This window comes from Bacillus rossius, chromosome 1 (genome assembly GCF_032445375.1).
Source record: "Bacillus rossius redtenbacheri isolate Brsri chromosome 1, Brsri_v3, whole genome shotgun sequence".
NCBI classification, from domain to species: Eukaryota; Metazoa; Arthropoda; class Insecta; order Phasmatodea; family Bacillidae; genus Bacillus; species Bacillus rossius.
In genome coordinates this window covers 87,443,563-87,469,026 of record NC_086330.1, presented here as the reverse complement: position 1 = coordinate 87,469,026, position 25,464 = coordinate 87,443,563, and the positions used below count along the sequence as shown (strand labels likewise).

Sequence of the window (25,464 nt, the reverse complement as noted above, 5' to 3'; positions counted from 1 at the left end):
ACGGTCGTTCACTTGCTGCACTATAAAAATTAATTTGTCACGGGCTTGAAATATATTTATACATAATTATATAATTATAAAAATGCAATGTTCAATTTCTTTTGTAAATTGTTCTCATATTCTTATAACATCGATTAAATTTACTTTTATATTTTTAACGGTGCCTTTACGTTTGGGTTGAAAATAAATCGGCTGGCTACGAATGTACGAATTACAAATGTTTGAGATTTCATGTTGGTCACTCTGTTTTGTTCGTTATTTTCATATAAACAAGTTTCTTCTAACAAAAACTTTAATACGTAAATTACGTTGTAGTACCATACGAACGACAATATTTATTGTTAAATAATTATTGAGATTAATTTTTAAACTTTCCTATACCCATATTTTAAAGTTATAGATGAATAACACGAAAGAGACATACAACAAGTATGGAACTTCAATTGTAACCTCAAAATATGAAATCCTACGACGCTGTAAACAAGTTTGCCGCGAAAACGAATTATTTTGTCATCAACGAGTAACGTAGCTAGTGCGATTATTTATGAGGTGTTTGTTTTCGTTGTGGTTTTCTGGATTTTGAGCATTGTTTTAAAATAATTGTTAAATTAAGTATAAATTACCCATATTTTGTTTGCAATGCCTAAGCCTCCCGTAAATGCGTGTATACGGGCGGAAGAAGTCAAACGTTAAGGTTTCTACGCTTCTGACCCAAAAACGTTAATGTGCAGACAATGCAGCTGCACAGTTACATATTATAAAAGAGAAAAGAACAGCAGAAGTTAGTGGGGTCGTTACCACAACGCCGAAATAACTGAATGAATTTGTGTGTGTTTCTTAAATGTACCTAACGCCGAAATACCACAATCAAACCTAACCTAACCTAGCGTAATATAACCTAACCTAACCTAACTAAGCCTAGCCTAGCCTAGCCTAGCCTAGCCTAGCCTTTGTAGCAGTCCTGCAATGACATTTTTCGGCATTAGTGTATTTCGGCGTTGTGGTACACAGCAGTTTTCTAGCTGTCTGCATTGTGGTCAATTTGGCATTTCAGCGTTGTGGTGCGTTCCCAAGTTAGTTTTTGTAAACAATAATTCATAATTTTGTAAAAAAAAAAATCAGTACCAGTTTTTTTTAAAGTAAGGAAAATAATACCTATTTTTGAAAAAAAAAATAACACCTATTTTTCAGAAAAATAACACCTATTTTTCAGAAAAATAACACCTATTTTTGAGAAAAATAACATCTACTTTTTCAGGTCTCTACCTATTTCCTTCCAGGAAAACAGAGCACTAATCAAAATACAGAAAGTTTAAAATGTTACAATTAAGATATAGACGGGGCACGCTGGGGCAATGGACCCACGACCAACAACAGCCTAGCTTTCCAAGCTATCCTGGCGCCCTCCGGACATCATCATCATCATTACAACACCTGTACAGCCCGTCAGGTATTCCCCGGGTCTTCCACAGAGGACCAGGTGACAGCAGGTGTAAATGCATGTAGCTGATTTTGTATTTGCCACCACAGGAAAATGAAACATTAAGGTAACATGCTATAGATACAAAGAGAAATATCATTGTATTAAATTAATTAATTAAATGCACCCATGGCAGTCTACAAACAGAACACTCTCTCACTGCTCATTTCACAATCCCCTCCTAGTGTGAACCCCACTGTCGCATATCGAGCGGGGGAAAAAAATTAGATGTTTTAAAATCAACTTCCAGAAATAAATATAACAGCAATAAACGGGAAGAAATGGATTGATTGATTGATTGAGTGCTGTGATTTAATGTAATATTAACCAATGTCTTGCAGTCAACAGTTTTTAAGGGCCTTCAAACTAATTTTTAAGTCGACAATAATTTGTCAATATGACAGCAAATGTAAAAAATTAAGAAAGACTGGATTAAGATACAAACATAAAGAAAGTACCTGCAATGTAACAGTTGTTGCCAGGAGATAAAGAAGGCACCAACAATGCAATGCCATTACATTAAAGTTTGTTGGGAATAACTAGTCAAGAATCAATAAAAATATGAAAAAAATTCTCGGCTCTAGACCTCGCCGTCGTTACCTGCTGAGACACATTTCTTACACATTCTTTAAACAAATTCTCTATTTCATTGTAATCGTGCGCAATATTTACAATCTATTTAACATTCCCGCGCGTTTTTCAAAAGAAAACCAACTTCCGAAGATGGCCGAAGGTTAACCCTTCGGGCTTCATCGGGATGTTCCTCAACTTTTGTACTTTGTAGGCTTCCCCCTTGTACATTACCTATAGCCAGAGACGTAAAATATATGGCACGCAATCAAAATATCACAAACAGTTGCAGTGGATTCTATGACAATCGATCTTTTCGAGTCGATAGTAGCGGTTCAAAATCGTGGTCCCGATACCTTCTAGTTTTTATCACTGTTTTAAAAACTCGTTATGGGCGTCTTTGGTAACATTATCCGTTTGTTATTTGTATGACGTGAAAAGTAAAAAAGTATTTATAATTTTATACATTCAGTCAACATTAATAAAATCACATGTGCTAGAATTGGTTTTGAGTCATTATTATATAATTATAGTGAGATGGTGACTAGGGAGAAAAAAAGTGAAGTGTGGAAACATTTTTCTATAAACTCAAGTGAACAAAATATAGCAACATGTTTACATTGTTAAACGGTAATTTCTCGATGCAACCTTATGTGATAGTCGATAATAATGCTAGTTTTCCGCAACAAAAACTTACCCATTGTAAATTACAATTATTAGACTGTAGTTCAAGTTGTTTACAATAACAAATATAAATAGAAGTTAATTTAATTTACACTTTGCAATGACTTAATAGTATATTTTATATATTTTTATACTGTTATTATAACTGTATTCTCAATTTTACCTACTCTTGTAATTAAATTCACATGGGAATAAAAATTTTTGTGTGCATTATTACACTTAAAAAAATTTCTTCATTATAATCGGTAACTGAATCGGTATATGCTGATTATTGCTCTCATAATCGGTAATCGAATCGGTAATCGGTAAAGTCATATCGGTGCACCACTACAAAATAGCACTAATTTAATGGTTTTCCATAAGAGTATGTAATCAAAATAATTTGTTTTCCATTCACTTTAATAAAGACACTTCTCCTGTTAAAAAAATTTACAGTACTAATATGGCATAATTGGTGCACATATTCTGCTAAAATTAAGTTTGAAAAGTAGGGGTGTGATTTTTATGCGAGAAAAGCATTTTTGTTGAGGTTAAATTTTTCATTAAAAAAAGTTGCTTGGAAAGTACATTCAATTGAAAATCAGAGTAAGTCATGCAACTAAAACCTATTCCGTTCAATTAAAATATGAAATCGAAAACAGTGAATTGGACGTGAGCCGGAACTAACTTGGTACACACTAACCACGAAAGAGTGCAGGCTATCAGGCTATCAAATGTTGTTTACTCGGCACGAGACTGAGTGCGCGCGTTGCATGCACTTGACGAGCTATCAATACTGATAATGAACTACAGAAACAATTGATCGCATTGGACGGAAATTGTATTGTGCGGGAACATCTTAAACAAATTTTACCATAATTGTAATTACGTATTATATTTTACATTATGAATACCACACTGCCTGACCGCTACTTGCAAACCGATTGCTGTTGTACAATGCTTTGTCCTGTGATCTTTGGCCAGGTCATGTTTACTACCTACACAAAGCGCTAGGAATCTAACAGCATGACCAAAAACATAATACAATTTTTATTCAAGAATTGTTTTTTTCCAAATTTTTACCCCCCAAAATAACAGTACGACAATTCTGCGATAAAATATGGTAAATAATGTTTGAATTTCATTTTGAGAAAAAACAACCTAAAATTAAACTAGTGCAAAAAAGTCAGACCACATAGTTTACATAACAGGGCTTAGACATAAAATTCCTAACTAGGGGTAACCACAATTTTGAGTTACAAAATAATAATATTAGAAATATATAAGATATATTTCAATTCTATTAAGATTTGAAAAATCATAAAACCAAAACTTTTCTATTTAGAAAAAATTATTTAACCTGCTTACGTAATTCCCAACACTGCTGTTTACTAATGTTTACATGATTTTCTAACCACATGACTTGCACTAGCGCATCCTAGTAGGCACGAGGTGAACTAGCCCTGAAAGCTTATGGCTTTTCTCACAAGAGCTGCAGCAGACATGCATGATGGCATAATATAAACATTAGATTGGGCATCTGAGATATTTCTGCAATACATAAATCAATGAACTATATTTATTTTATTTATTTATTTATTTAATATTGTAACATGCCCACCAACAGCCGAGGGCTTTAGCGGTGGGCACAACACATATATACAAGGACAACATATAAACAATACAAACAAAATACAAACAAACAAGTAAAGTTAAAATAAGTAAAACTATTAAAAATGAACATCAAAATATAAAATGCATAAAAAGAAATACAAAACATAGACATTACATTATAATGAAATTACTAATTGCAGGCTTATGTAAAAATTAATTTAAAAAAATATATATATATATATATATATATATATTATTACCTAGCTACACTTTCACAGATTAAGATGATCAATTTTATTGAAATTAGAAATGAGTCGAAAAATTATATCATTCTTTTTATGGTATGTACATAAGGTAGAAGTTAAACGGCTGTTAAATTGGGGAATTCTAATGCCAGTATTATCAAGAATGGACTTACAATTTAATTTTGAACAGTAACAGTTTTTAATAAATACATAATCCAGATAGATACGGCGTTCAGAAAGAGAATCCATAGTAATCTGAGAGAAGTTTTTAAGTTTAATTATTTTATCAAATTTATTCTGAATGGATTCTAATTTATTGCTATCGGAAGGATTAATTGAATTCCAAATAACTGAACAATATTCTAACTTAGATCTAACAAGTGATAAATAAAGACAAAGAAGAGAGTCACTGTTTGTAGCATAGAACGTAATATATTTGATTAATGCTAATGTTCTATTTGAACTAGTAACTAAGAAATTTACATGCAAGTGAAAATATAATTTTGAGTCAAGTAGTATACCTAAATCTTTTATAGAAGAAGTGATTGGGATTATTTTATTGTTAAGAACATAATCATATTTTACAGGATGATATTTCCTAGTGAAGGAGATAATTTTTGTTTTACTTGTGTTAAGAGTTACTAAATTTAATAAGCACCATTTATTAATTTCATGTATATCAATTTCAAGTAACAAGCAGTCATTGATAGAGTTAATACTTCTGGAAATTTTAAAATCATCGGCAAACAATACACCACTCGAATGTTTAGGTACAAATGTAATATCATCAATGAAAACATTGAAAAGTAATGGAGAGAGAGTGCCACCCTGCGGGACCCCAGATGGAACATTAAAATATGAAGAATAACTGTTGTTGATGGAAACAAAAAAACATCTATTATGAAGGTAGTCGGAAAACCAGGTTACAAAATTGCCACATAAACCAAATTTAGCAAGTTTACTGAGTAAAATATCATGATTAACAGTGTCGAATGCTTTCGCAAGGTCAAAGTAGCAGGCATCTACCTGACCCCTATTCATTACCTCATAATAAATAGGATTCAGAAAGGACACAAGGTTGGTTGCTGTGGTCATACCAGTTCTAAAACCATGTTGTGAAGGAGATAGTCGGTTTTTAATTGGGAAATTTAAGAATTTAAAGATAATTTTTTCAAATATCTTAGAAAAACCATTAAGGATGGAAATAGGACGGTAGTTAGATACCTTTAATTTAGAACCGCTTTTGAGAATGGGAATTACCCTTGCTATTTTCCATTTGGTGGGGAACGTTTGACTTTTCAAACTTACGTTAAATAAATGTTTAAGAAGTGGTGTTAATACGTATGAACAGCCTTTAAGAACAAAGTTAGGTATTCCATCAGGACCGCATGACATAGTAGATTTTAGGGATTTAATACCCCAAAGCACAAGACTTTCAGAAATAACGGGGACCAAAATGGTATCATGGTTTGACGTTGATACATTAACATTATGATTGTGATTAGTAGATGAATATACATTAGAAAAATATTCAGCAAAGGTATTGGATAGCAAAACAGGATCAGAAGACACAACATCATTAACCTTGAGAGAATACTCTTCACGGTAACCATTTCTCATTATTTTTACATAGCGCCAGAACTTTTTAGGGTAAGACCTTACTTTGTTATTAATATGTCGAGCCCAATTGATTTTGTCACGTTTGATTAGATATTTAACTTGCTTCCTGTAGAATGAAAATTGGGAATAGTAGATCATGTTTCTTTTCTGTAATTTATGGAAGTGTTTTTTAGCTTTTAGATTAAATATTAATTCACTAGAGAACCAGCAAGGGTATTTAGTAGATTTTTTAGAAATAACAGGAATAAATTCATTCATACTGTTACATATGCAGTTAGAGAGTTGATCCACTAAAAAATTAACATCTGTATATTTATAGAATAAAGACCAATCAAAATTTTTTATGGAACTAAAGAGACCAAGATAATCCCCATTTTTATAATTTTTGAAATTGGTCGAAAAATTAGACTTATATGGTAAAGAGTCTAAAATTAATTTTATAAATAATGCTGGATGATAGAAGTCTTCTTTTACGAGTGGATCAGTTGCTTGAGACACTTCACAGATTGATGAGTTAGAAAAAATTAAATCTAAAAGATATGGGGGGGGCTGAGTGTTGTTGTATTGGATAAGGCAAGGCTAGAAGCGAAATTGAGAAGACTCTGTGCCTTACGATTAGTGTTCACTTGTAAGTTATAATTGGACCAGTCGATACCAGGGACGTTGAAGTCACCAAGAATCAGTATTTCATCTTGAAGGGACGAAAGTTTGTCTTCAAGATATTCAAAATACGATAAATACGTAGTTAACGATGTGTTAGGCTTGTTTAGATGAATTACTTTTAATTTTAATCCATACGGCTTCCACACCAGGATAATCAAGTGTATTAATTAGCTCAACTGAAGCAAATTTAAGTTTATTTACCGCTATTAGCACACCACCACCACGTTTTTTCAATGTCAGTAGAGAATCTCTCTCCTTTCTAAATATAAGATATTTGTCTGAGAAATAATGCGAATTTATACTCGTTTCGTGGAACCAGGTTTCAGTTAAACAAATTATATTATAATCATAAGTAAGAAGGTTGTCAGAAAAGACTGTTGATTTGGTTCTTAGTCCTCTGACATTTTGATAAAAAATGACACATTCCTTAGAAACTGAATGCAGGAGAAGTATTAAGGTAGAGGTGTTCCTCCAGACACCCGGGATGAATTGGAAGCAGATGTAGATGAGGTAGATGTGGATGCAGGCACTAACGCAATTAAGGGCTGCGGGCTGGATTTACTGACTTCAGTCTGATTCGTTGATTCAGAGACGTTAATTATTTGATCTGGGTGCAACTTCCCGTAGAAAGGGCTAATTAAGCACCCACTTGGCCAAAAAACGATATTATTGATCCTTAAAAAGTCTTCCTCCAATACAGAAATATGAAAGGATGCATAGGAATTAAATTTTGTTCTTAGTTTGGTTACCTTCACTTGGGATAGATTAAGTTCATTGGAAATGTAATCGGTAATTTCCTGTTCATTCACAGATGGATCAAACCTTGTAACAAATAATGCTTTTGTTCTTCTGAATGTTGGTTTAGATACAGTTTTAAGTGTAGACACATTCCTTATCCCCACTTGTGTCGGCGTTTTCTTCCGGTCATGATCTTGTTTACCGACGGTGTTCCCGTTAGCCTTGCGCCTATGTTGCATCACTGTAAAGCCGTCATTGTCCACAGGTGGCATGTTTTTGCTAGACCCCGTGCCGTCACGAGAATCCCGCTGAGTTGAAAGTAGGTCACTGTTCTGGCCATTGTTCTGGCTGGACTGGCTCCGGTCACCCGAAAGAACCGGGATTTCCACACGGGCAGCTTTCTTGCTGTTGGAAGAATTTATGAGTGCTTGACTATATGATTTTTCCATATCATTTTTAAGAGTCAATTTTTGATTAATCTGAGAAAGCTCATTTTTGATCTCAGCTGTTTCAGCACGCGAATCCATCAGTAGGGTCTTCAGTACTTGGTTTTCACTTCTGAGCTCATCTACTTTAATACAAAGTGATTTAACAATAGTACATAAATCATCCATATTGCAGGTGGTTTTTTGAAGTTCACAAGGAAGTCCTTTCGAGAGCATTTCAAGGCTTCCCAATGATTTTAGTTCAGAATCCTTTTGTCCCGTCTTCTTAGGAGATCTAAACATGTTGATTTCTTGACTTAAAATCAATGCGCGATCTTCATTATAGGGCAATGGAAACCCCTGGAAATCAGGTTGTTCGATAATTGAAGAATTAATGATGAAAAGAAATCACTACCGGCACAAATCACGTCTGAACGAACATAGAGCCGCCGAGCGAGCGCGCACATGTCCGTCTGCTCTGAACACCGGGCCGCAACTGAGCAAATGAGCAAATGTAAATACACAATAAAGGAAGTTAAAAACTATTAAGGAAAGAGCAAAATATTGTTTTTTTTTTGTATTATTAGTTGCATTGTATTTAATGCTACAAAGGTGCCATTGCCGTTTGCGTGCAACGAAATTAAAAATTCACATAAATGAAAAAAAGAAGTGTTACTTAGATTCCATGGATGCACTACTGCACTACTTTAAATCAGGCCATAATTTATTGTTGTTGTTACTTCAAAACTGCGCAAATCAAACAGCACTACAAGGGGCAAGTGTATTTACTTGAGTGTAAAACACCAATGATTCTAAAACAAATTCTTCTTTTGATTCTCAATTTTCAATTAAAGAGAATGCTAATCTCTATTTTTATTATAAGTAAAATATTTATTTGAAATGACCTAGCATTTATTTAGCTGCTCTGTGTCTTTCAGGAATAAACACGAGCCCCGCCTACATGGTGTGCTTTTGATTACCAGCATTGTACTGTAATGAGATATGTGACTAGCCGCCTGTGTTTCTTGAGCTACATCCTGAGCTACCATCTTGTTAAATCACCTGCTCTGTTTATACTCACACAGATGCTGATGAGTCTGCAAACAAGTGTCGGTAGTCACACATATTGTAAACCACATCTCATTTACAGTTTTATAACAATCAATGAATAGGTGCATTTAAAGGAAAATAAATTTTACAATATAAGACACTATCAATTATAAATTGTTTCCTAGTATTTTACAATATAAGATACTATCAATTGTTCAATGCTTCCCAGTTTTCCAGGTCTAAAGTAACAAAAAATTCTCAATCATATAATCAAGTGAATTCAGTGTTCAATCCAATACAATGGCGTGCTGAGGTCAAAATGTTTAAAAAAATATGCTGACAATTTACTTGGTTACATATGTGGCACAGCTAATGTGAATGTTTACTGATCTATAATAGGTATTCCAACGCACCAGATAGATGGAGAAGATGAGCGCGCCCAGGGATGCATACACCAGTGTTATGGTCTTGCCCGGCACGAACATGGCGACGATGCCAAAGATCATGAGAATGATGACTGCAACCAGCAGGATGCCGCCCATGCCCGTGAAGTCCCACTTTGTCTGGAAGGCGAACAGCGTGAGGCCGAGACACACAGCTGCCGTCAGCCCCACTGCCATCATCACCTGCAACACAGTGCCGTCGTTACATGCCGACTGTTGTTCACGCAGCTAACTCGGGTAACTCTCATTATGAGATTGCTTCAGATACATTCAATTAACCAACAGGAGCAAATAATTTGACCTTGTCCGGCAACACTAAACACACTGAACTTGAAGGAGTACTGTTTGCTGTGTCAGTAACATGGAAGAGGTGCCTTCAGGTCTTGGGGTCAATGTAGCCTGAGAACAGTCGTGTGGTTCTCTCTCTGCTGTAGGGTCCATGCTTAGATTGCAGTATAGATCATATGATGCCCACTGTTCCCAGATTGATACTACCCTGCTTGTTAAAATTAAAATGTTATTTTGTATACCTTAGTTAGGGACAAGATTATATGGGGAATTGCGATAAAATCAAAACACCAAAAAGCATGTTAATACACCAATTAACACCGAACTTCTAATTAATACACCACATAGCACCAAAATGCAATTGAAGTCATGAAACTATTCAGCATTTTCAATCAAAACTTAACTTTATGACAAATTCTTAATTTTTTCCAATTAAATTCAATGAAAAGTAATTTATTTAGCATGAACTTTGTACCACAATTTAACATAAAAATATTGGAAAAAGTTTTTTTTTATTCTTGGAATGCTTATTCGTAACTCATTTAAAAAAAATTTTATAAAAAGATTTGTTAAAAACAATTTTGAAATAAAGATGGTGTCTTTTAATTACATATCCTTAGAAATTAAAATTGAATACATATTATCAAACTAGCTTAAAACCTGCTGCTTCGCTCGTTGCAATGTCAGAGCATTGTAAAAATCTTACCACTGAAAGAAAAGTATGTGATCAATTCCAAACATTATCACTAAAAACATACACATAAAATTTGTCAGGTACTAAAAGATTTATTTCATAACAAAAACGTTTAAAAATTTTATTTTTAAAGTGAATATGTGTAGAGCAAGTATCCAATCTTAAAACATCTGTTTTAGTGTGTTCCAGTATATATTTTACCTTGATGAAATTACACTTACTTCCTTTTCATTTCATGAGGTAGACAATTTAAAAAAATTATTTCAACTATTTTTATGCTATCATTTACACTAACACTTTCATTTTCTATGGTTAAAACTATTCTTAGATTACTAAATTAATTTCACCTAATTACAAATAACTCCCATTAAGATATTTGATACATCACATATTTACTTGAAATGTAGAGTACAGATATCAAATTACTTATCGAACGTATTCTCAGTTTGCTTATTATTACTTAAATTAAATTCCCAAATTTTTTACCCCTCTCCTCTTTTCCCACTTGGATGCCAACATAAAAATTCAGAACTAAGTAAATGTGCAATATACGTATGCCAAATAAAAATCAAACTCATCCCATTATTTTTTTAAGGCAGATGTTAATTCCAAAATAATTAATATAACTTATATTTATATTAAGTTCTTGAGCTGCAAATAATATGTTTCTATAATATTTTTTTATTTTTTTAATAATATTAACCCTTGTAAAAACTTACAAAGTGATATTTCGGAGAACATTGAATAAGAGAAGGAAGCATTTCTAATATCTTACATTAAGTTTGATTAGATTAGAAAATATTTTTTTTTAATGTTAAAATCATATACAATATTTCACCTTTTAAAAAGTAGAAAATTATTTGTTAGATTTTGCATGTTTTTAAATCATACCACATAACGTATATCCTGCTTGACTAGTTTCAGAGATAAGACTTATAATAAAAAAAAATTGACCGCCTTTTCGCACTTTTTATGTTCGAACATATAGAAAAAGATTTCAAACATGATATTAAATCATAATTTTGTACATTATTTTAGCTCATTTTCTTACCTTCAACTTAATTTGGTTGGATGTATGATTTATTACTATAAAAACTAACGTGCCCATTTTACTACTTTTGGGGTGAATATTGAAAAAATAATTATTTACGTTAATTATGCTACGATTCTTACATCTATCTAGCTTTGTTTGCTACATAGATATGAAAGTTTTATGATAAAACAAAACTTACTCCCTTTTTACAACCTTAAAAGATGAAATCTGAAAAAGTTTAATAATTAAAATTGTAACTCTATATGCTTAGTGATCATTATTAATTTTTAACCCTTAGATCTATTAGACTTGGAAAAATGTATTTATTTCTTTAAACCAAACTTAATCCCTTTTACGTTCTTAGGTTGGAACCTTGCAAATAAGTTAAATAATAATTTAATAGTTTATTATTTTTATCATTAATTTATGTTACTAAATTAGTTTTGGAGATAATTTTTTTTTTAATAAAACAAGACCTACCCCGTTTTCCCCCTTATTAAAAGACTATTTTAATAAATGAAAAAATAAGTAATAAGTAACTTTAAATGCAAGTATTTTTTTTTTAATTTCTAACTTCTTATTCTAATTGAATTTGAAGTGTTAATTTTTATTTTTAACAACACACCTACCCCTTTTACCAACCTTAAGAGTTTAAATTTCATAAACTGGTAAAATTTATATATATATATATATATATATATGTGTGTGGGTGTGTGTGTGTGTGTGTATGTATGTATATATGTGTATGTATATATATATATATATATATATATATATATATATGTGTATATATATATATATATGTATATATATATATATATATATGTGTGTATATATATATATATGTATATGTGTGTATGTGTGTGTGTATGTATGTATATATGTATATATATATATATATATATATATATATATATATATATATATATATATATATATATGCACAGCCTCAGACTCCCTGGATTTAATTATTTTTTTATTGTATAAAGTTTATTCCAAGTTGATTTATTTTTTTTATTACACTGTTTCAGTATTGTGTGTATATTAATATTTAAATACGTTTTTATAAGTGCTTCTAGCTTTTCTTTAATAAACTTGGCTGCCATCATATAGAGTGCGGTAGTGTGCAAACTCTAAACTTAAAAATATTTTTCAATGGTATCAGAATTTTTACGAGTGTACTTATATTATTTAGTGGTGTATTCTAATATTTATTCATTGTAATATTTTATTATACTTTGTTTATTTTACGTTAATTATTCTTACTGTGTAGCGGTACTTACGAGAATTAACGAGAACTATCTAGCGAAGTGAGGGGTGGTAGAGAGGAGGGGGCGTGACGTCAGGTGACGTGACGAGTGTGATTCCACTCCCAGCTGATTGCGTGGGACTGTGTGTTTGACCGCCAGCCGCGATGAACCTTTTTTTTTTGCGGCACTGCTCATGAAGTATGCAGTGTTAGCCCGTGCGAACTCTGATCCCAGCCATGGGGGACTTACCTTTTGGTTCCTTACGTGAACGAGAGTTAACAGCAAGTCTGTAATCATCGAAAATTGCTTTGGTTTGCTGCAGTCAATGTTATTTAAATGGATTTTATGAAAAGTGGAATTTCGCACGGTCCGGCGATTTGGATGGTAATTTTTTGTTTATCACTACTTCACTTCCAGTGATGGTAATGCCATGGCTAGTTTCGCAAAGCAAAAAACGCGGTGTTACGCAAGCGCGCGACGGTGTGTGGCAGGTGACAAGCCACAGAAGCATCGCACTGCTAGTAGCGCAATAGTGAGTGGGGTTTATGCCCGGCCCCGATAGTCTACTGCATCAAAGGTATGCTTTAGCACCAAGTAAGTGACACGACTGGATTTTAGTACTATATTTTTCCTGCTGGTATGAAGCCTGGTTTAAAGAAGATGTGTTTTTGAAAACATAGTGCGGCGACTGGATTTAGCGTTGTGGAATATAAGGCCTGAAGAACGTCATAATTTTTATCCCCCCACTCCTCCGTAAGAGACTTTTGGGACTTTGGTTTAGAATTTATTTTTCTGTAATTTTTGTCTGTAACCAAATGTCGTTTGTCTGTTAATTCAATTATATCAATTTAAAATGCCACCTAGAGTTTACCTTATAAGGCCCATTCCCTTTTTTGGTATGACTATACATTGTTTGGAAAGAATTTAATTTTCAGGATCATTGGTTTTTTAACTCATTATTCTGCCTATCACTGTAGAGTTTCCAGGATTGTCAAATTTAGTTGAGTATGCTAGTACAGCTTTTTGCGCACTTGCCATTTGTTAAGTCAGTCTATGTGCGTCTTTTAAGCTTAAATCCATTAGAAACCCAGGATGTTGTTAGTGACGCGTACACGGGACTGGCGTGGTTGGTGCGGACGTGTACAACTACCCCGGCATAAGGGGAGTTGGCCACACTATGAAGAAACTGATTCCATTTTGACTATTTTAATATAATTTTTCTCTTACTCATGGATGTCAGTTTATAATGCACCCTTTCAACCCGAGTATCAAGTTCCAGAACATCAACAGTGAATTAATGTTGACTAATGACACCCAACATGAATCTTTCTGGCCAGTAAAATAATTTAGCTGGCCCGTGAGGGTGCACAAACTTAATCATTGCATATTCATCTCTTTCAAGCACTAACCCAATGTAACACTTATCAATTTTGATTCTGTTTTTTCCGTCAAAGAGTAATCTAACGAAAAATTCTTATCAGAGCTAATTCACTTAGCTACTATTATAGTTTAAGATAGTAGGATGAGACAGTCCCAGGACCTTGTACCAGGACCAGTTGTGAACTCTGAAAAATGCTTGTTAACCCCTTCCCTTACAAATAAAATCAACAGTGCTTATCCAAAAACATCAATTTTTTTTATTGCATATTCGATAAAAAATTTATTTGCCTATGACATTGCACATAAGTTTGATATATTTATTTATTAATTTCATATAAATATTGATTTTTTTATTTTCCAATAGTTATTATCCCGAGTTAACTCGTGTCATAAATTTCCATGCACAAAATTGTATATGTCACTAATTCTTTGTCGACTTATTTACTTCAAACACTAAGGAATAAAACACATTATACCATGTGGTTCATTCTACCTTGTGTGAGGTATGATACACACGAAAACACGGCACTACACACAGAGGAACGTTGCAGTCTGCACAGAAGTAACGACTTTCTCTGCGGATTTTCTTGCCATTTGAGTCACGTACTCTGCTGCACATGGCGCATTGCCTTGTTGGGTTGGCTTTCTTCTCAGTAGCTGGTATCATATCAGGAAAATGCCTTCCTGTCAGACGAAGAGGATGTGCTGTGGTACCTGGACGTCCCTGAGATGGAGATGTGACAAACGGGCGATACTTTTCAAATATATCCTGGACAATTGTCATTCTGTACTGTAGCGGAGATTTTTTGCCACCTTGTTTGCAGTACATAACATAGGAATTCCACAATGCTAATTACATTAGGTGGAAAAAAATCTTCTTTTAATATTTCTTTCCACATTTCCTAGGAAGTGGACATATGTTGATCAACTAAATCAACTCCTCCCATTGTGTTGTTGTAGTCAACTACCTACCTTTGGTTTTGTTACAGTTTTAGAGGCAGTTTTCACTTCGACCGTATCTGCATTGTGGATGGTGCTGAGAAGAATGACATCCTTTTTGTCTTTCCATCGAAGAGCCATCACTTTTCCTCTCTGAAAAGCTGTAATTTCACCCCTTTTCAGTTTTTTTTTGTTTTAAGTTGGGCTGGAATTTCTTTTCTGTTCATTTTTACTGTGCCATAAGTGTCAGTGTTGCGAGAAATCAGAATATCTGCAAGTTGTGGTGATGTATAAAAATTGTCTGTAGTGAGACAATATCCCTTGTCTAAAAAGGGCTTCATGAGAGTCATCACAACTTGAGATGACATCGGAAGTTCTTTGAACTCTTCATTCAGTGAAGTACCTTTCCCTGTGTATATGATGGTAGAGACCACGTAGCCGCTTTTCGACTCGCATAACATGAAAGTTTTTATTCCAAATCTGGCACGCTTATTTGGAATATACTGAACCCATCCTAGTCTCCCCTTGTACAACAGCAAGCTTTCATTAATTGTAAGGTCTCTTTCAGGTGTGTAGAAACCAAAAAATTTCTTCTCTGGGTTCTCATACACTTCCCAAATTTTATTTAATTTTGGGTTGGGGTGAGTTTCAGCATTGTAAAATTCGTTGTTAGAAAAATGTAGATATTGTTTCAGTTCAACAAAACGACGGTAGGACAGTATTTTTAAAAAAACTGGAACAGAAACCAAAGGATTTTTCGACCAATAGAGCTGTTGTTCAGGCAACGTCACAATGCTCTGTAATATTATCACAGCCAAAAAAACAATAATTTATTCTTTTGTAGTGGGACGAAACTGTTTTGATGAACCTAGTTGTTCGGCTTCAGTTTGCTCTGCAAATCGGTTTGTTTCAGAAACAATGATTTCGAGTAATTTGTCATAGAAAAACAATTTGAAATACTCCAACAAATCATCGCTTTCATCTCCTGGTAGCTGGAAATTCATTGTTGGAATACCTTTGAAAGGATATCTTGGTGGTGGTGGAGGACGAGGTTGTTGTGTTTTGTCTATCTCGCACCACTGTCGCAAAGCCGACCAGTCAACAGAACTGTCGGAGTCTGAACTGCACTCACCTTCTGAACATGATGATTCGCTACCAGATTCTTCAACATCGCCATCGATACTTACTATATCACTATCACTGCAATTACTATCATCACTATCCATTTTAGGATGTAAGATCTGTCAAAACTTCAGTTTATTTACATTGAGTTATAAAAAATAAACTGTCAGTAAAAACATATACCGTATTTACTCGCATATAGGTCGCAGCAATTTTATCAGATTTGATGGGTAAAAAATCAAGTGCAACCTATATGTGAAGAAAAATTTTTTAAAATTTTTGAAGAATTTTTTTTGCAATACAGTAGAATCCCGCCAATGCGACCTCCCTCTGATGCGTCCATTCCATTTATATGACCTTTTTTTGAAAAACCGTGAAAAATTTGAGCAGAGAAAGTCGAAAATTTGAGTAAAATCGGCTGAAAAACAAGTCTGTTACACTTTGTTAGGCGCTATGTGTTCACGTTTATCTTGGCGAGAGCTGTACTGTAAGCAGGCAGGCATACAAAAGACGGCTAAAAATAGATACCACCCCTCTAGACTGTCCACGCGGCAGTGTCTAGCCGAGCTCGGCGCGTCCACTATCGCACGAAAAGCCACTGTGGTAGCGGTAGCTTCTGTGAGAGCATAAGAAACTCGTCCGGCCAGGCTGGCGGTAGCGGCGGCTTGATGTCATATGTGACGTGACGCTTACCTCTCCCATCCCCTGCTAATTCTTCAAGGCTCATCCCTCCCAGAGCCACAAACCATGTAAAAACACCCTCCCCCCTTTTCCAACTAACATTTCAACACATTCCTTCCCTCATTTCAACCTTCTGCGTGAGAAACTGTCAGCATCCTCCTCCCGTCCCACACAGCGTGCGGCAAAAGCCAGGTTGTGTAGTCCATTCTCGGTAAAATAAATATTTTTACGGGCTTATAAGACTATCCTTCGCCGTTAATAAATACTTTATAAGTTTAAGTTATTATGATACAATTTGTTTATTAGTCACACAGCAGTTTCTGCTGAAAATTCACTAATACCTTGAATTTTATTGAATAGAAAAATTTAGCAGGGCCGTAAATATATTTATTTTACTGCATAGTTACTTTTCCATCTGCATTCGAACGTGTTTTTTTCTTCTTCTTTTTTTTACGCTGTGAAGGGTCGTGGAAAAGATAATTGCTTGAGCTGTCAAAATAAACATTGCTGACGGCAAGGGTGGGAGCGCATCCTGTCGGTCTGTCGCTGTGATTATCTACTCCAAAAACATGTCACAGCATTTCAGGATAGCATTGTTCTTATATCTTTCGTTTATAGCCGAATGTTTTCTACCTGATCCACACAAGTTCCTTCGCCACGTTTTGAACGAAAATAACAACCAGCCGGCTAGCATAGCCGGAACTCGCGTGACGTAAATTCACTTAGCGTGAGTATTTATCGGAACCCATAACGAAAACCGCTGTAGATATAAGAAATCATAACAGGCCTTTTTTATTCATAGTTAAATTTACTACAATTTTTATTCTGTGCATTTTTTCAATACAAAGCACTGTAGTTGAGCTATAGTCTACAATTAGGACATTTTAAGAAGTCAGGAATCTAACTTGACTTCAATTTTCTATATTCGGTTTTTACGAGTACTTGTTGTTACAACAATTTATCACGCCATTATCAGCTCTCGTAGTAGCGGAGTTTTACAGTACCCGTTAACTCTTTCGTGCACGGCGCGCCGGCCATTCGCGTCATTAAATTACTGGTGCGACCTATATGGGGGGAATCTTAAATACCAAATTCAAGACCTCAAATTATGGGTGCGACCTATATGCGATGGCGACCTATATGCAAGTAAATACGGTATTTTAGTCACTTATAATAAATAAATAATAAAAGAAACTCGTAATTATGATGATCTCAAATTTTACAATTATGGGTATTCACTTGCAATATGTAAACTAAGCAGAAAACAAAATACAATATGTCAAAAACGTGCTCAATCGACACGGCGCAGAAGGCAACACGCAATACATGAAAGAATAGCAGATAATACAAGCAGCACAATCTAGTGATTGCTTGCGGAAGCAGAAGAAGCCAGCCTCGCTGGCTCGGTACGCAGTAAAATCTGAGTGGAGCATTGCGTAGCATTTATACAGTAAATATACGGGTGTATTCGGGTTCGTAAATTTTCAACCCGAAAACCACTTAAAGACCGAGTAAACTCGGGATAATATATTTTTATTACGCTTAATAGCCCGAGTTAACTCGGGATAATCAGGGAACGGGTTAAGCTTTTCTTAGACTGCATGAACGTCGTCGTGTTTGATCAGCTGAAACTTGATTTTAGTAAAGTATTCATTCCAAAATTGAAACATCTGCTCAGATCAAAATTTGATCTTTATAAGGTCTTTGCAAGCTCATTCTATATACTTTCCTTTTAACACATCCCCCAACACCATTACAAGCTGTTTAACTATGACTTGTTGAATGAAAGGTCAAAGAAGCTTTTAAATCAAAATCTTCCCAGTGATAGCGGAGGTTGAAAATACTTTTTAAAATTCTTGTATTATGCTGCACAACCGTCTGTGATATACTCCACTTGATTAATGTTAAGGAAATCTTCATGAATTAGTAAGCTCAATCTACTTTGAAGCTAATGGTTTACGTAATCTGAGATAAAGCACTAATACACATTACATGTTTCTCCATCCTTTCTGAAGTACAGAATTACTGGATGTAATGTGCAAGCAGAATGCACACAATGATAGAACTTAATTTCATCTTGGATAGCAAAATAATAGTTTTCTGCTAAGTCCATGAAAACTAGTATTATTTCATTTGGCTGAATATTTCTTACCTCTGTTTCACATAGTTTGACTACTGTTTAGAGACGAATGAGTGTAGTATTAAAGTCGCCAGTTTCTTCAAAAGCAGATCAATAAACTCACATAAAGGAAGGACCAACATTTGTAAATGGCTGCGATCAATAGCTACCTATTGTGAAAACTGAATTGCATCTTCATCATCAAAGTCAGTAAAAATGTTTCTTATGTATTCTTGTAACTTTTCAGGATTTGGACAGTTAGGACATATTCTTAACATGCAATCAAAGTTTTCACTATCACATACCAGTAAATTGATAAGGTATTTAGTTTTGATTTTTCTAAATTCATAGCACTTAAAAGAAGGATTATATTTTGGTGTATTGAGCAAACACAGACAGAATGTATACCTGGCTTACCAACTGTGACACACCATTTTGGCCGCAGCTCACAGAATTTAGAAAATTCTACTTTATCACAAGGAAATTTCTCTCTGTATGCTGTGCATAGTTCCAAAAGATTACATAGTATAAGGTGCTTTTGTTCATAAAAATTTTTGTATACACTGACATCGACCGGGACTACGCCCTCCCTAAGCCAGATAAGCCTCACGTCTCGCACTTGCAGGCCGCCTCCTCCCACCACCACCCTCTATGACCCTGGCGTTTCAAACCACCCGCCGTAATGTATGTGTGTGCACGTGTGTCGGCCCACGCCCACCGGTGTGACGTCAGTGCTTCGCCCCTGAATTATGTAGAGCGAGGACAAACATTCCCGAGGGAGACTTTATTTTAATATTAAATTAGTTATGTAATTTTATTGTTTTCAGCCAATAGACTAATTTAATTAAGGGTTTATGTATGTTCATTCCTTTTCTGGTGGCACGCTTTATTTAAATACATGTTAACAGCCGTTGGCCGGATGTGAGTGGTGGACCCGCCTCGAGGGCACGCCGGAAGGTAGTCGGTCGCCATCGCTGCCTGAGGCAAGGAGTCTCATGCTCCCATCGTCTGCAACTATCGACTGTTACTGATCCGCGTCCATCTGGCCATTTAATTTATATAAATCATTTTCTTTAACTTCAGGACTTACCTCAGGCAGTAGAAGGTTTTATTTAATTAACATATCAGTGTCTTTTGTGCACGTAGCCACGCGGGGAGAGGACCGAGGCGTGTAGGCCGCCTTCGAGAGCCTACCTTATTGTGTGTTTGAATAAATAGTGTACCCCCACTGAGAGGAGATGTAATTATGTGTTTATTATTTATACTGGGGGAAACGGGCCTCGCTGCACATGGGCAACGTCACGGCCCTGAGAATAGAGTCGCCGGGTCCACATGCCCCTAACACATGTGGTGGCGCCCTAGGTATAGAGCCAAGTACATATATCTAAAAATCTGAACCCCCATTGCAACAGCAACACTAACCATATCTATGGCACCTGGCATTAGTGTGCTGTTTTCATCTGCTTCAAAAAAATTGGTAACTTTTTCAACAACTTCAGCAGAAATTTTTTGAGTGACCTTTAGATGGCTCAAGATGTGAAAGAATTCCTTTCACCACCTGGCGTAATTTTCTTGCTGTGTACTCACAAACATTGAATTCTGTTGAAATTTTCTTTCGTGACCAGGAATTAGGTGCAACTCGTAAAATATGTAACTTCTTCCTTATCAATGTTGCATAATACAATTTTTCTTTTATCTGACTGATCACAAAAATTTAAGTTACTTGCATTCCTCTTAATAACTGACTCTTTACGTAAGTCTTCATCAGTACTTCTTTCAAACTGCAATTCATCTTCTGGTAGCTTCAAAACTGCTGCTATTTTTGATTTCACCTTACTTTTGACTTCAGCTGTCTTTCTTTTACCATACACTAATTTTGAACGCTTTGAAAGTATTTTTTAGTATTAAGGGTGATACATCAAGAGTGCTCATGCTTAAATTCAAACCTTCCTTTTCAAATGGTGTAGTGTCACTAAGGTTTTCCTTCGTAGGTGTAAGCCTGTAAGGGTCTGGGCCTTCCTCTTTGTTAGAATTATTGGGTGAATTTTCAAACTCTTGTTCTTGAAGTAACTTCATCCTACAGTTGAAACACAGCTTTTGTCCAGGAACTAACAAAACACCAGCTTTCCTTTTCACATATTTGGCAATTTGAAGAGATCTAGGTCTTATACAACTTTTTAAATACTTATTGTGCTTCTTTGCTGGGTCACAACATTTTTTAAATGCTTCCCCGTGATATTTAATGAGTGATGCATAGTGATGTAAACAAATACTTGAATTCAAATGCAGTGAGAATCCATATATCCTCCAAAGCAGAATTTTTTTCTTAATTAGGAATTTTAGCAATATTAAGCATTACCTTCTGGCCCGTGTATGTACAGTAAAACTCACTTAAGATGTTTCCGCATAAGTTTTCCCACTTATTAAGTTCATATATTTATTCCCTTGATCATATTTCCATATATGTATACCTATGTTAATTTTTCCCATTCATAACGTTTGCGTTAATGGTTTATTCCCGCATGTAACGTTCAGTGTTTGTGGAAAAAAAAATTAAATAATAATGTTTATCTTTAAGCTTTTAAACTCTATTTAGCGTTAATTTTTTAAAATTTACGTTTTTTCCAAACTATATCTAAATAAAATGTACTGAACATCACCGTTGAAACCTGTGCCACACACCACACTCAGTAACAAGTGAATTTATCGACACATCATCTGCTTGCATTCATATAGACTAGGCTGCTTAATCTGCATGCCATTTCCCCTATTCATGGCATAATATCTGACGAATGATAAACACACATGACTGTTGAAACCTGTACCACACGCCACTCACTGTTACAAGTTAATTTTTCAACCAAACATCTGCTTGTATTCTTATAGACTGAGCAGCTGTTCCATTTTCCCTATTTGAGTTATACCACGTGACGACACAACAAACCAGATTACCACCGACCAGCCAATATTTGTTGACCTGTTTGCATTTTTTTTATTTTTTGTAAGCAGTGCGCAAACTTTGTACCGTGCTCAGTAAACAATAACTGTTAACCACAAGTAAGAGTATTATTAGTTTGCGATCTTTTTAAGGGTGATATTAAGGTTATCAAGCATAATACATGTTAAGTGTTGTGAAAAACAGTGCATAACGAAGTGTAATTTTTGAGTTAATACAGTATTTCAATTGAGTAAATTTTGTTTTTATGTAACAACAGAATTTGAACTATGTATTACCCTTTTAAGAAGTTTTCCCTTTTAATAAGCTTTCAGCATACAGTTCCTTGAAAAATGTCTCAACAGTATTTTACTGTATTTATATAACACACTGAATTAATAAAAAAGACCTACATTACACTTTTGATATAAACTAGTAGACATTGTAGATTGTAAAAAAACTGTTTGTTTTACCCACTTCAGTAAGAAAATACAAAGCATATAACTGATCAAAAATAAATAAATAAAACCAGCTACATGTCAACACTCAAACATTAACTGTCATAGATTAAACAATCCCAGACAACTTGGTGAAGTGCACAGAAAAATAGCAGCTCCCAAGACTCCCACACACTGGACAACCTGTGATGGACATATCTTCTATGAGATCACCCTACAGTAAACATTTATATAATGCAATATATTACATCAACTACATTTAAGCAATAAGATGCAATATTATGCCAACTGATTGAGTGACCAAACATTTTCTTCTCCTTTTCATTTGTATTTTTCATATATAGGCCTAGAGTATATTAAATGTGCATTTCCAACAAGGCTAAATCATTATTTCAAACATTTGTGCAATAAAAATTTTACTACATATTTTCTTTTACATGTACCAATTATTTTGTAAACTTAAAACTGACATATAATCATTTTAACCACTTCTTTCAAAAAAAAAACAGCTTTTATAAAGAAGGAAGGTAAATATCCACAAATTTTAACTAACTACAGTCAAACCTCTCTGAAACGACCCTTCACGGTTCCCAGGAATAGGGTCGTAATAGAGGGGGGGTCGTAATAGATGTTTTCAGAAATTTTCAGTTGATTTCAACCCCCCCCCCCCCCCCTTCCCTAAACGCTACTCGCTAAGAAACCAGCCGTTCAATGGCAGGATGCTGTCACTCACAATCCTAGACGGCTTTGCTTTAAACCCACTTCAACCTTCATGACAAGTCCGTCGCCCTACAGGCCACCTCTAAAGAAAATATGTAAAAAGATAGTTTATGTTTACTGGTTAGTTTACATGTACGTTTTCTGCTTGCCGTAGTTAAATACACTAGAACCCCGATGTCACGAACCCCGGATTTAACGAAGCAGTGATTTTACGAATACATTCTCGGGAACCGTCAAAAAATTGGACATTTTGACCAAAATGTGAAAATCAAAAAAAAAAAAAAAAAAAAGAAAGAAAAGAAATGAAAGATCATTAAAATCTGTTTATTTTAACACACAGCGTATTTTTGTGTCAGGGCTTTACTACTTCCAATAATGTTCATATAATAATAACAAAAAAATAATGGGACATGTCCTTTAAAAATATGACAGCGGTAGGTTCTGCAATGCGAGTGGGCGCACACTAAGCTCGCCTGGCTGGCCGGCGGCAGCGGCTTCATGACGCATAAGCTCACCCCTCCCTCCCCTCGGTAACATTCCTCAAGGCTAGCTCATCCCTCCCAGACACACAAACCATCTAGTGTCCTCCCTTATAACACCCCAACTTCGCTCTCCTTTGAAAAACCTTCAGTGAGAAAATGCTCATTTCACCCTTCTTGCTCGCGCGAGAGGCGAGACGTGGAATGTTAGAAGAAAGATAAATGTGCGGGAGACAGGCGGCAGCCAGTGAGTTTCCTGCGTGGGGAATAAGTGGCGTAGCCTTTCTTTTATGCTGGGTGAAGCGACCTTTTTCTGTCAACCCTTGGGAAAAGAAAATTGCTTGAGCGGTCATAATAAACATCGCTGCGACAGTTAAAACAAGTCGAGGCGGGGCATCCAGTCGGTCGCTGTGTATATCTACTCAAAAAACATAACATCTCAATTCATAACAAGATTCCTTATAACCTACACGTATTGCCGGATGTTTTCAGCCTGATCCATGCAAGTTCTTTAGCCACGTTTTGAATGAAAACCACTGGCGGGCCAGTGTTGTGCCCTGTTTTGCGGACACATAAAGCTTTTATCAATTTGCTGACAGTATGTTACCGTTTCCGGTAACTGTTTTTGTAATTAATAATTTAATTATTTGGTTATTGTTATTTCATTATTCACAGTTATGTTTATTAGTTTTTTTTATTTAATGGTATTAGGAGGACTCTAAGAACGTGAAACCGTTTGCTCAACGGCTGTCTAGTCATGTGTGGGTGTCGTTTCGAGTGTACCCGAGGACGGCCGAAGAAGCTCGATGGTGACGTAGCCGAGTGACGCGCTCAGCGGTGGCGCGCGAGTGTGCGGTACGGGACTTGCAAGCCGGACTCGACAGCAGGAGGATGGTTCGGTGCGACCGTCTAGCCCGCGGTGTGGCAGCGGCGCGGAGGCGCGTTGACCACCAGCTGGGGCCCCACTCAACATGGTCAAAGTAAGCAGTCGACGCACATACTTGTTATGGCCAGAATAGGCGAAGGTCGGGGCTGTGAAATACTACATGCTAAAATAGACTGTGATTCGCGACATAATTTGACTTTCTTCAGGACCGGCAATGATTTTTGTAGTGGATGAATGAACTTAAAGAAGTTAATGAACTTGTCACTCGGGCCCACATAGTCAGAATTTGGATGGAGTGCACGGACACAGATCAAGTACGTTTACGTATCATCATGAGGACTGCCGTATGAGCCGCGAGCAAACGGGAAAGTGCGCGCACAGGACAAAATAAAAAACTTTAGTTTTTTTTTCAACTATAGTTTTATATATATATTTTTTTGTATAGGGCATTTATGTGTTTCATGCAATGTATACGTGGAGGGGGTTGTAATGCTATGTAGGTCTGATAGTAAATGTTGACTGCACTTAATTTTTTGTGTTTTTATAATGGTACTCACACATTGCCCGGGGAATAAGGGAATAAGCTATTCACCTTTGGTTGGCCTTGGGGCATGAGTGTGGGGAAGAGTTGCTAATCGCACTGTTGCTGGAGTTACGCAGCAGCGCGGTTGCAAGTTTTACTATATTTTTACTCTCGTTAAAATGAAGCAGATAACGTGATTGTTAACAAGTACAAGCAGCATCCAAGATCGGCCGCAGCGCACGGTACGGGGAGAGGGTGAGCAAGGGCGAGCGAGCGGCCGACTACCATGTTCACACGCTGCGGCCAGAGGGTTTTTCCTGCATTGTATTAATAGTAATTAATATTTAATGATATTTTATTTATTAAGTCATAATACACAAAATCGGAAAAAAGAAAGAAAAAACCTGCATGCATAAGTCATCAACAATAGTCCACAAATTCAAGCC

General features: G+C 35.4%; 1 protein-coding gene across 5 annotated transcripts in view; it reads right to left on the bottom strand.

Annotated features, from left to right (window-relative positions):
* LOC134539281 (protein lifeguard 1-like) overlaps positions 1-25,464 on the bottom strand; it is a 55,094-nt gene that overhangs the window by 13,895 nt on the left and 15,735 nt on the right. For all 5 annotated transcript variants that reach the window (XM_063381143.1, XM_063381153.1, XM_063381121.1 and 2 more), the window contains exon 5: positions 9,482-9,694. In XM_063381143.1, coding sequence (XP_063237213.1) covers positions 9,482-9,694 — 213 coding nt within the window. The remainder of the gene's footprint in view (positions 1-9,481; positions 9,695-25,464) is intronic.